Source organism: Anser brachyrhynchus (assembly GCF_964034855.1).
Source record: "Anser brachyrhynchus genome assembly, chromosome: 10".
Classification (NCBI taxonomy): Eukaryota; Metazoa; Chordata; class Aves; order Anseriformes; family Anatidae; genus Anser; species Anser brachyrhynchus.
Window position 1 is genome coordinate 12,736,962 of NC_137705.1, and position 13,670 is coordinate 12,750,631.

At 34.6% G+C, this 13,670-nt stretch overlaps 1 protein-coding gene across 42 annotated transcripts in view; it reads right to left on the reverse strand.

Moving 5' to 3' along the window:
• The window catches only part of SLMAP (sarcolemma associated protein), a 100,950-nt gene that overhangs the window by 38,596 nt on the left and 48,684 nt on the right, over positions 1–13,670 (reverse strand). For 8 of the 42 annotated variants that reach the window (XM_080606185.1, XM_080606152.1, XM_080606163.1 and 5 more), the window contains 5 exons: positions 13,470–13,638; positions 13,336–13,386; positions 12,714–12,764; positions 8,478–8,540; positions 2,409–2,465 (listed from right to left, as the gene is read on the reverse strand). In XM_080606185.1, coding sequence (XP_080462311.1) covers positions 2,409–2,465; positions 8,478–8,540; positions 12,714–12,764; positions 13,336–13,386; positions 13,470–13,638 — 391 coding nt within the window. Of the gene's footprint in view, positions 1–833; positions 981–2,408; positions 2,466–8,477; positions 8,541–12,713; positions 12,765–13,335; positions 13,387–13,469; positions 13,639–13,670 lie in introns of those variants that run through there. The other 34 variants (XM_080606175.1, XM_080606178.1, XM_080606179.1 and 31 more) reach the window with 14 other exon arrangements.

A 13,670-nucleotide genomic window follows, 5' to 3' on the forward strand; every position in this document is an offset into this window, starting at 1 on the left:
CATACAAAGGCATCATTACAACATTCTCATTATACAGACTTCCCTTCTACCATAGATACAGAAAAGCATGGTGAACATAAATAATTTCTTCACATATAGATATTGTAGATTAAAAAGTGTCAAGTAGTAAACAAATCAAGTGTGTTATACCAACAGGGTTAGTATATGAAAATATTTAAAAAAAAGGCAAAGGAGTCATGAGAAAGTTTGGGGGAATTGTTTTTTCAAATAACAAGAGAACAAATGGAACTGAATGCCCCCAAAATGAGATGTGGATAAATGAAGACATATGCACTTACACTGGGAAATTAGCAAGATGACAAACACAACAGAAAGAAACCATTTTCTTCATTTAACATGAAACGTTTTCTATTTCTTTGGGCCAGAACATCTACTTTTAAATGAAACAGAAGAAGGCAAGTACAAAGAAGCTGATCAACAGCCAGACTTCCTACCTTAACATAACTGAAATCACTGGAGAGAGAAGGGTAAAGCATCTGTACACTTAAAACACGTTAGGGGTTCAGACCTGGCAGCTATTCCAAATAGAAGTCATATGACTTCACAGCTGACTTCAAAGCTCATATGGACTGAAGCAAATAACTTGATGTTTGGGGGTTCCTCTATGCTAAAATGAAAGCAGTACTTCCCTAGTTTAAAAACATTACTCCTTAAAAATAATGTCTGAAGATGTTATGATACAAAGCATTTTACAGGTATCAAATAGAAACAAGCCCACAAGACTGACATGAAAACTGTAATAATTATTAAAACAAGTAATACATTATTTGTGAAGCTTAGGTATTAAGAAAAGTATATCCTAAAAACCTCACCCATGTCAATCCAGAAGCGCTAAGCTGAGCAGTATTTGTATCCAGCTAACTTTACCATATCTGGGCATACATGGACACAGCTTCCTTCTTCTGTGAGAAATGGAGCAGTGCAAGTCCCAAACCCTGAATTAATTCTCTCTCTCCCCACCTCCTCCTATACTCCCCTCCCACACATCCTCAGGTACACAAATTCCTCCTCCCCCCCATCCTCCTCCTCCGGAAACAGGGACCAAGATCACGCACTAGAGGAAAGATATATATGCTATACATATATATATATATATATATATATTCTCTTTATATATTCTCTTTAAAAGAGAACATGTCACTGAAGTGACATAAAGCGAAGTTTGCTCCTCTTAAAACAAGGTTAGGAAAATAGCAACTATCTCCATCTGAAACAGCAGAAGTAAAAGAGAGAAATGGTTTAGAAACCTGCTTACTATTCTGGAGCCGCAGTCTTAAGGACAGAACTCATTTTTGTACTATATTATTTCACAGCAGTCATTCCTGTTTCCCATAATAAAACTGAGCTGCATAAATATAGCCAAAATGATAAAGTATATTAAAATGTGTTGACATCATACTTACTTGATGAGTTTGAGTATATTAACAAGCACTAAAAATAGCTTGTCATTTTGCAAGTTAAGTGGCATGCAAGTGTTAAGTTACAGTTATTGTATGCATTCTTCTGCCAAATATGGCACACTGTCTGTAACTTACTCACATACAGCAACAGATTAAAGGTGCAATTTCATACATAAGGTGAAAAGTTTCTAAAATACCAGAACTTTAAACAAGCTGACATTTATTCAATACAGTAACTCTTTGTAGAAGGACAGAGGATAAGGAAGTTAGTATGTCTGGACATGAAAAGCTACAAAAGTGGAATCAGCCTAAAAGTCCAAATGATTTTACATTATTAGACACACAAGAAATATTGATCTACACACTTTGAAACATTCCTGGTTTTGACACTGCTAGATAAGGATCACTTGTCTTTCAAAAGGTAAATCTTTTCTAATTAGACCTTTGTGTTTCACTTGTTTTACGCTGAAGAGCAAAAGAAGTTAGAGATGCACATTTATATTTTATTTGGAAAAGGCAAGTTTAGAAGGTTAATAGTTATTTTAAAATAATTATGAAGGTGTAAAGTATAAACAAGTCAAATTAAAAAACTCTTAATCACAACTTAAGTGAGGCTATACATTACTTCTATGTCCTTCTATAATAAAAACAAAATCATGATTGAAATTGATGCAGGCATGAGAGATTTAAATCAATTTGCAAAAAACACTTTCAATTTTTTAGAAGAAGTAGATTCAGGTTAAGAACTCAGTCAAAACTAGAATTTCGTGCACTCAGTCTTCAGAAATTAGTTTCCCCTAAACATTTTTAACCCCACAATAGTATTTGGAGCAGAGTTCAGTACACAATATAGCTCCCCTTCATTGGTTGTTTTTTTCTTAAACAAACATTCAACAACACTCGAACTGCTAGTTAAAGACAGAACAGGCATTAAAGTGACATAAAAGCCATGCTTCAAATACAATTATATAAATCCATAAGTCTAACCTTTCAAAAGCTTTGTTTCTTCCACTTTGGTTAGATGTCCTTCATCTATGATCTTGTCTGCCAAACAAAATAAGTGTTACTTTCCAAGCTCAAATTAAGCAAGCTTTTCCCTGCACACATCTACGTAGACTACATTCCATGACCAAATTAAAAGCTGATAATATTACAACTCAGGCTTGAACAAAAACTTTATTCTGGCATGGAATAATGAAACAGAGCACACAAACCTAGTGGAACTTGGTGATAAAGTACATAATTAGTTCATTTCCAATTTATTAAACTTACATTATTAATGCTTTGGTTCACTAATGAAAAGTTATGATTTTTTTAAATTAACTTTTTTTTTTTTTTAAATCTAAGTGGGAGCAAAAAATAATTAATAAATTCTCAAGTTATAACTAACAAAAAAAAGGAATTCTAAGAGCTGGTTGCTTGAAACGAACACCCACCAAATAGAGTGGAAATCTAGAAATACACCATGGTAAAATAGCAGTTGAGAAGCCACCTCCACATCACAACTGCTTTATCAGTGCCGAGGAAAAGTATACATAAATGGCCTTTATTAGCTTAAAACTTTCAGAACACTGCTTTCCAGAAGGCTGTGCATACATCACATTCAGGTTCACAAAACTGAGTTTACATAGCACAGACAGGGCAATCTATCCATGTATGTCAGGTGCATAAACAACTAAAAACTGAATTTGAGACTAGATTGCTAACTTCGAACTAAGTAGCCTATTCCAGGTAGGACACAAAGACAAACAGTAAGACCAAGGGAAATATAGGTTTGGATTCATCAGTGATACCAAGAGAACTACTGAACCAGCAATTAATTTCTTCTTACAGGATTTCATTATTTCAAATTCCTTAGCAAGCGGTTAGGCAATGCCAACATACAAAGTTACTGACGGTCAAGTATCTTACAGATCACATAATCAATTTCTAATGCAGTAAATCTTGCACTTTAGACAGTGTTGAAAGCATTCCTAAGGGCTATTAACACCCAGTGACACACCAGGCTGAAGCTGCCTCTCGTCCCCACTCGGCGCTCTCCCTGCTGGATCCCTGACAATCTGGCAGAGAACAGTTTGCTGGTTCAGCCATGTGCTTGCTCTTAACAGGTAATAGAGATGGAGAGAAGACAGGACATACAGTGCGTACAAGAGTTCAGATTAAGCTAGTTAGCTGACAGGAAATCCTTCTCAATTTCTTAGCAAAAAATAGCAAGTTTAGTCATGGTTTCTAGCTTCATGTAGGTCTGGAGATTAAGAAGTCTCTATATTCCTCTGATGGCATGTTGCTGTTAACATGACAATCTAAAGACAGATGCAGGACAAGAGCTGAATGGAGATATCTTTTTCAATCACGGATGGAAAAGAACAAGCTTTTAGACATGAAAACCTGAAGTCTGAAAATGTCTGTAAGACCAAAAGCTTGTCCCATCCCATTCCTGCCCCCCAGCCAGACAAACCACTCTATAAGAGATGCATCCTCCATCTGTTTTTATCTACCAATATTGTCCTGCATTTTCACAAGCTTTCACAAATACTGTTTCAGTAAAGCACTGAACTGCTCTCTGGATTTTCAGGATTGGATTCAGGAGGTCACTTGTCATCCAGTTCAGAAGAGTCTCATGTTTGTCAGAGCTGGAGAGAGACTGCAGAAGGACAACAGTGGGCATCAAGCTTCTACAGCTGCCAGAGAAGACTGACTGGATGATATCATGAGCCCTATTCTGTTTAAAAATAAATAAATCAAATCTAAACAAAAGCCTTCAAATGTTATTTTTTCCAGTTTCAGCTGAGGCTGGACGTGTGCGCAGGCAGGATGGCAGAGAGAGAGGAACTGAGGAATTCTGCCCTTATTTCTGAAAAAATGAGCTGAATGTAAAAACCTAGCACTCAAAGTAGCTATAAACTGCTTGATCTGAAGGGCTGATCTTCTATATGCTGGATGGTTAGCTTAAAATACACTTCTGTGGTCAGCTTACAGAAGAAAATTTTGCATAATGAACTGATGGATCTTGAAGTCTTCACATTGAAAAAACAGAATAATTATAACACAAAAGAAAGTAATTAGTCTTCTTGGCCCAGTCACTCAAACTCTCTGAACACTGGCAGCAGCTCTTTACATTTTTGAGAATTCTGAGTTCCCATGACTAAAAATTATGTGCAGATTTAAAAAGTTTTTGCCTTTCCCACAGTGGTTTACTGTTTTCTATTGCTCATTATGGCAGTTTTAATTTCAACATTTGTACCTAAGTTGCTTTCTTGACACTATTTCAGCAATAACACTCAAGTCCCCTTGTCCAATGTGACCCAAAGCTGATAGAGCAAGCATTTTTCACTTGGTGGCTGGCATCTCTCATAACTTACAAAAAGACTAAATACTCTGTGTTTTAAAAATAAAGCGTCAGTATACTTCAAAGCCAACAAGAAATAGCTTATTTCAGCATGCCTGTGTATACTTAGATAATAAATAGAAAATTGGATGTAGACATGAAATTAAATAGCATTGTATACTTCTATTCTGTACTCTTTACCTCCCTACTCATTAAAGACAGCAGAATCCAGACAACAATCAGAACTTCAGACAAAGTTGAAGTAGATATATCTGTATCTTTAAAACTTCCCTGTTTCAGATCTCTGCATCTTTTCATGTTACTATTTCAAAAAAAAAATCTTAATAAACTCCATCACTTAAATTTAAAAAATATGTAATTAAAAACAAAATCTCCATTTGTACTGAATCAGGATGTTCATTTTTGGACACGCCAAAAAAAAAAAAAGAGGATCCTAGCTTTAACCTTTGGCAGAAATAATTTTAATATTTCATGTTATCCAGTAATTACTTATCAAAAATTAAAGAGCTGTTGATATATACATATATATATATACACACAATATTTTCTATTGAAATACCATGCTTTGAAGTTAAGATTTGCAGTTCATATTTAAGTCAATTCCTGTCATTTAAATTTAAGAATTCCCCTTTAGATGTAGGTTGCCTATTACTATGTGCAATCCGATAGGATATCTTAGCATTACAATGATTGCTTAAGTGTCCCCTCTCAATATATTTCTGTTTTTGTATCAAATTAATCTTTCAAGGAAGCCAGTTTTGAAGACCAATGAAAGGAAACCTGGCCCTCTACAGAAATTTCAAAACATCTGAAGGGAAGTTGTACTAACCAGTTTTAACTTCGTTTGTCACCCGCAGGTCATAAATACGTTTTAAAAAGTTCAAAACAGCCATTCAATCCATCCAAAACCTACTCCATTTAGATAAATAAATTAAAATACAGAAATAAAAGCACAAAGACAGACATAGTAAAAAGGCAAAAATTGACTTGCATTTAAAATCATAAATGCAAAATCATAAAATGAGGAAAAAATAGGTCATAAGGAACAGCTAAATTGGAGCAAAAGATAGGAAGCTGACAGGGCACTAAACATCTCTTTTGTCTATTAATCATCACATTTGGCAATAACTCATACCCAGTACTAATTAAGAGGGAGAAGAACGTGTTTTTTTGCTATAGATTGCACTGGATTTCACCAGTAGTAACCGGAAAAAAAACAGTTATGAAATGAGCAACGGGTGAACTGGATGTAATGATCAGAAAGCAGCATACTTCTCAGATCATTCAGAGCAAGATTTCATAACATTTTATAGCTGCTGTAGATCAAGAGTTACTGGATGATGTTGTGAGCCCTACTGTTTGGAAAAACAAAACAAAACCAAAACACTAAAGAAGTCAGGTTTTACAAACAATGCTACACATATCAAACATCCATGCTGCATTGCAACTAAGATTTTAAGAGTCCTATTTTTTCTTCCCTACCAAAAAAAAAAAATCTATCTGGACTATCTTGAGGAGTCTGTTAACTTACAAGTACTTTTAATTGCCTTTACCTCCATAGCAACTGTTTATACAGAATATTAAGTTACTTAACCATCAAATTCTCCTTCTCATGTTACTTTACATACATTTCCTTGAGTCTTCATGCATTTTTCTTCACTTCCCTGCTGATGCTTCCCTGATTTAGTCCCTGCTTCTTCCCCAGAACTAGCAATATGCACACTTTCCTCTTCCTACCAGCACAAGTCAAAACCTTCTCTTCTCGAACTGCATCACAGCTGTCTCACTTCTCCTTTCTTTTTAGATTTCTCTTATGGTTTGCAGATGATAGAGTTTTAATGCCTCTGCTTCTATTATGAAACAGCAAACCCTACATAAGACTACTTAAATATGTGACATGCATTTCCAAGATTTTATTTTATTTTTATAATACACCTGCTCCTTTCCCAAAGAAAACCTTGGGGTGGGTGGGGTGGAGCAGAGTATAGTATGACAGGCTGCGCTTTCTCAATCCTGCCAGCCTTTGTCATGTTGTTCTAAACTTCAGTATTTGCTGAACATCTTAAAGCCTCGTTCCTGGTGACCCCCACCAACTCCCAACCTTCGCTGCTGCAGAGAGTGAAACACAGGAGCTGGACTAAAAGAACAGCTTTTACATATAAAGTTAAACAGACTTGGAATCTTTTTCTTACTTGATAGTAAAAACGTACACTGTCACGAAAAATGCAGAACACTGGACCCTTGAAGCTCATATCCATTCTGCTGAGTTCACCAAAGCCTTACAGTCTCTTTACTCTAGCTTTCAAACCCCTCAAGAAAGGGGAGACATATATAAATCAACCTTACTTAATACTACTTAAAATTGAATGTTAAAATCTTTCATTAGATCCTGATGGTTGCTTCTGCTTCTCAATAGTGACAAGACTGGCCACTTTTCTTTTGCAACCTTGGTACTAATTTAAGTTTTGCTAAAGTAGGTTAAGCTGATGTCCAAACAATGAAAACAGTCAACCAAGCTGTATTTGAACATGACTCAGCATGCCTGTTTTTTCAATCTAGACCAAAAAAAAAAATCAACTTCAGTTCAGATTATGTAATAAATGAACACGATTCTTTGTGAAATTTAAAATTATTTTAAACGTCAGCTCTCCAGGAGACAGCTACCACTCATTCTCTTTTAAAAATAAGTATTTTTCAATTCGATACAATTGAAGTTTTCTTTGATAAACATTAGTAGTAACCTGTCATTCGGTTTATAGCACTGCAATCGGTATCACAAGCAGTAAAGTCGAACAAGTCTGTTATGTTTCCCTACTGAAATACAAAGGGGAAGGAGCCCAACAGGTATAAATGTCAAAAAAAGACACCATCTTATTTCTGTTCAACTTAAGAGTTAACAGAAATTATGTATTAGGGGAAAAATAATTCCTTATGCTACCAAGGACCTTTCTTTGAAGTTTAAAAGCATTTTTCTCTTTTTCCTAACGATGTTTTTCTCCAATTGGAAAACAAGTATTAACACCTTAAGTGTTAATACACCCTCTTCTTTAATTACACATATGCAGATTCTGCTGCTTCATCACTCAATTTCAAAACCCATTTGCTTTGAAAAACAAGTTGCTCATTCCAGAATATTACATCTTTCCAAAGATCGGTATTGTGTATTTACACTATTTTTATTAAAAGAATCTCTTATATTTCCACAGAGAAATTAAGGTCTTGTTTCCCTTTTTGTTCTTTGTAACAGATAATTAGAAAATATGTAAAATCTTTAAATATCATATAAATTATAGATATAAAGTGAAATGGAGAAAAGGCATCATTACCTCATCTCTGTCCCACAGCAGCCTGTAATGTTTGCTTAAACTGACATTTGTAGGCTTTCAACTTCTTAATTTGTAACACAGATGAAAAATTACACTCAGTTTTAAGTATCAACCGGCAACGTTACCACCCTTTTATGGGTCGGAGGAAAATAATGGATTAACTGCTAAGAAAAGACAATTCGATCATTACTTTCCAAGAGCAAAGATATCCTCTTCCTACTACAGGCATCTGTTTAATACCACAATGCCACAGTTCTATGCTTAACAAGTTTCTGCTACTACAAAAATAATGAACAGAAGTGACAAATTCTGGGTTTTATCCACCTTTTCTGAGTTTTCTGTTGTTTTTAAAGCAAATGTGACAAACACTCTTGTACTCACTCTGACATTCTATGAACTGATGAATAAAAGTGCAGTCCCCTCCACTCTTTGAAAGAAAGTGCTCTAGTAAAGAAAGAAACACTGAAGTTTACATCTTCTTATCATTTTCAGGTTGATGCAACAAAAATGTGAAAGGTATATTAACAATATTTGTCATTGTGTATTTACAGTGAACTTTTGAGGTCTGGGTTAGATGCAAGTAGACAATACGTATTTGAAATAACATCTGATTGGGTGATACTAGAAAGAGATTACTCCATCTGATCAGCTTCAAAAGGGTACCTTTAAATGCTAAAGTCTAAGAGCAGTTCTTAAGCATGAGAAGAAGTCCCTTAGCTCAGTAGAAGCTATTTAAAAAAACACTTTATTTAGCAAATTTAGTAGGAACAAGTTAGAAAATTCCAAACGTTCCACATTTGGCATTTTCAGTATTACTCTTTCAGGTTAGGTGGTGACAAATGAATTCCACTGAATTCCCATTTACAACTTCAGACATCTGGCAAAAAGATTAATGCAGAAGTGATATTCAAATGACAATAAATTTAGAATACATAAGATGATACATTATTGAAACACGCAACTCCATAGTTCTGTCATCAATTCCTATTTGTTAATTCAAAATGAGACATGAATATCGGCAAATACCAAATCCAAATGCTGAAGACATAGGGAGCGTGTATTTAACCTACAGTCTTCAGCATTTTATTCTTAGCTTTAAAAAGGTATTTAATAAGTTTTTTTTTCCATCTTCTTGTTTATTCTTCATATGGCATACCCTCTTGAAATGCAAAAATATTTATTTTACAAGTGTAAATATCTTCCTTTACTCTTTTTAAAAAAAGTTTCACTGCACTGAAACAGTTGATTTTTGAAAGGAGGACATTCTGCAGTAAAGATCTAAAAACTGGGCTCAACTCCCAGGTTTATCTAAGTCTTTTATGAGACCTTGTTCAGCTCCCAGTTCCATCAGAACCTTGCATCTCTTAAAACAGTGCTAGCACTTCCATTCTGAAGAACCTTAAAATCCTTTGACCTCAAGAGTCTAACAATCTCAACAGAAAAGGCTGCTTTTTTGTACACAAACCAGCAAAATTTGTTACATTCAACAAACTTGCTCCATCATTAGCTTCTGATATCAGCAGTCTAGCTGTTAAGAGGAAGGACATAATATTAACCTTTACTAATTTGAAAGTAACTTTAAGAACATTAAAAAGTAAGCTTCATTTTTCTAACCCACAAGGACAAGGGTTTTAAAAGACAGCACCATGGATGCACATATGGCTCAAAAAAACTCTTAAATCTGAAAGCCAGGTGTGGTGGAACTCACTGCGAAAAATACAAGTTATTGAAATAACTCAGTTCTACACAATGTTTGTCAGGGGCTCGATGTAAGTTATCCTCTTCTGCACCAGAATTTCCACGTGTGCAATGAGAGAAAATGAATGCCTAACCATCAGCACTTTAAAACAGTTATAAGATGACTCTAGAGACACTATTAGAAGAGCTCTTTGTTCCTCTACTTCTGTGGCTGTCCACAATATTAAAAAGTCATGTAAAATCCTTGTTCTTGCAACAGTTTAAGTATTATGTCTAGAAATATACCTTAAGGACTTGACCTGAAGTTTTGAGAGAGACAAAAAGACAAAAGGAACATTAAAAAACATAAGAAGTTTGGACAATTTTACCTTTTTCCTCTTTAAATAAATAAATAAATGGGGGGGGGAGGTGTCATATGCAGCACATCAAAAAATATTTAAGAGAAAAATCTTGTCTGAGTGTTTTAGTTGTGTAGAGCATTTAATGATGGAAGAGTGTAATACTGTAATGATAAACAAATAGAGGGAACGTTTTTTCTCCTTTACAGGCTATACTATCTAGTACAAAACCAGTTCTAGAATTTCTAATTTCTACCTTTATCTATGAGTCTTTCCCTTATGCAAAATATCCACAACCTCTTTCACTGCAGGAGCAGCTGAATCTACATTACAACCCTTAAATTCTCAGTTCTTCTAAAATAATGCAAACCTGCTCAGCAAAACACAGTAACTGTTCCCTGCTGATTTCAAGAGGGCAAAATCCAAAACCTGGCAGAAAAAAAATTACTGCCCATCTGTCATTATATGAGAGCTGGATAAAGGACAGGAGAACAGAGAAAGGCACAGTCTGTCACGAAGAGAACAAGACAACAAGCTCTAAAGAGTCAGAGAAATGTCAATGGACTAGGTATAGCTGGAATATGCAGAAGAATGTGGTACAACAGAAAATATGCAAAGCTAAGCTAAAACACAGAACAAAATAACAGCAGATGCATGAGAGAAAAAGGTGACAGATTTCATAAACATGTACAAAGACAACTTGAATGGGAAGTCCTACAGTGTCTATAGTCAAAAAATGAAAATAAAAAAAACTGGCAGACAGCTTTCTAAAACTCCCAGGTTTAAGCATAAGTGCCTGTCCTACTGTTACACATTTTAAGGAGGAATATCTATTTCCATGCATTCATCCTGGTGACATTTTGACTATTACGTGATCCAAAATAAGCCAAAAAGGGATTGCTTCTTAAACTTTGAGAAAAAAATGAGTGAATAGCAAAGGTACATTGGTATTTAATTGCTATAATTGCATAATACTGAAATTGATTTTGACATAATATTTCAGACAACTTATCAATTTTGACTAATAAAGAGATGTCAGTATTTAGAAAGATAATGTGGTATTCCTGTGCACAAATTTAAAGCACGTGTTCATTAAAAAAAACAGGCATTTTTTCTACATTTACTATGATGTTGCAAGTTATTTCTCTGTAAAACAAAATATATTTAAGTTCATAGCTTGAAAGCTTTTAGTATATGTTTCGATTCGGTTCTAGGCTTTTTTTTTCCACAGTATTATAGGATTTTCTAAAAACTTCCAACAACCTAACTTACTAAGTCTTACAGTTTCTATGTTTAGAGCAAAGAATGGTGATCTTTATACCGTATTTCAGTTTTGCACTGTAGAGAAGTTAACTATTTTCTAGGGTGGAAAATTAAAAAAAATAAAAATAAAGGCAAGTTTATTTCTTAACCATTCTATCCATCAAGCATGAGGATACCAATTGAAACTTATGGAAACTTATGGAAAAGATGGATCGATGCTAAGGCAAAGGGATAACTAGCACTTAGATAAAAGAGTTTTTTACACAGTTCCTGTCAGCGTGTATGTTTCTCTCTTCCTGCTCCAAATGAGAAGTAGACATGAGGTTATGTCATGATTAACTGCTTTTATTTTGCTATTATTCTCCCTAATTAAAAAGCTCTTCATTTATAGTACAAAGAAATTAGGTAAAAAGCTAAAAATTAGAGCATAGGCAGCTTTTAAATTTTGTTTCCAAACACTTAAACAGCATAAATATTAGCTGGAACCACAAGTTCTCATCCAGCTATTGCCACCAGGATTCCTCAGAGCTTTCACTATCCAGCAAAACGCAGCAAATGCTCAAGAAAGCTACATCAAGGAATAATTTTAAATGAACACATGACAACAAATTTATCTTAGTTAATGGAACAATTTAGTGAATTTAGAATCATAACTGGAATAATGTTTTTATACATGAAGTCAGGCAGATAATTACTCAGAGCATTTTATTCTAAAATCCTCAAGTGTCTGTCAAATGTCTGTCTCTCAAATGTCAAGATGTATTGGTTAAAAAACCTAGCTTAGACTAATTTGTCTTAAAAAAATAGTTAATCTGTATTAAATCCTGTTTTGTAAATAGACACTCAAGTTTTAAAGATAGCTTCTGCTATTGGTATGTCATATACTTGCATTTTTCATACATTACAGACAGCAAAAAAAAATTTGCTGACTCTACTTACCATACCCAATTTAATAGAAAAATTGTGTGTGTCTGTATTGCAAGGGAAAACAAAGAGGAAAATGGTTAATGAAGGTTTTCCACTTTGTGTCATAGGTCTGACACCACTTCACTAGATTCCCGTGATTCCAGTGAGACTCCATCAAAAAAAAAAAAGAAAAGACAACTTCCAAGTTTGGCTCCTTAGAATGTACATAACTTGCTAAAAAAAAAAACCACCCTGGACTGAGAGCCTAAGAAAAAAAAATGCTGGTCAGAAGAGTGGACAAATGCTGTTTCATTTTTTAAAGAGAATATTATTCAAAGTAAGACTTCAGAGAACAAAAAGTATTTGTTCAAACATCAACCATAAGACAAAAGGTAGCCTTGAGATACACTACCTTTTTCTGTGCTCCCATTAATTTTAGGTATGAAGTCATCGACTTGTATGCCTAGGATTAAGAAAGGGTATTATTTCTAGAACCAAGCAAAATGTTTTGGTTTTGTTTGTTTATAAATACAGCACTGTGAAATGCAAATGGCTTTTCACGTTATTTCTTCTGAGTATCTAATCTAATCAAACAAAACAGATAAAATGTAACGCATTTTCCAGCAGTACAGATCATGTTTCCGATTGTTCAAATGTGTAAGATGTTGCTATCATCCAAAGAACTACTGTTCGTTACATATATATAATATATATATGAACAATTTAAACAAAACTAAAACTACAACAACAAAAATCTTTGAGGGGGTTAAGGGACAGGGAGGCAAAAAGCACTCAAATTGAGCAATGAAACCTAGGTCTGATCACTCACAACAGCAGTGCCCTCTGCTGGCACTCTGTTGTGGTCACATATATTTCAACGTTAACGATCTATGCAGAGAAGAATTCAATACTGGCAAACTTGTAAATACGTTATTCTATTGCCAGACACCGAGACAACATGATTATTATAATAAAAGGAATTGAACAGATATAGTCCGGAAACCAGCTTTAAACAAGAAACTGATCACACCTACCTAAGCTGTTGTGTTCTTTAAGTGTTTTCTCTTGAAGGTGTTCTAACCGTACTGTAAACAGAATTCCAAGAAAAAGATATTTCACAGATTAAAAGAAAAAACAAAAAAACAAATTTTCCCCACTAGTGACTAACCTTGTAAAGCAGTTAGCCGCTCATTGGTGAAGTCATTATCAGCCTGCAAAGCTTCTATTTTTGCTTGAAGCTCTTGCTCTCTCTCTTCCATCTCATCTATTTTATGCTGCAGTTCTTTTTTCTCAGCCAATCCTTTCTGTTGGATTTCTTCTTGTTTTCCTTCTGCTACCTGCTCAAAAGAAAAGAAAAATCCCCAAAGAA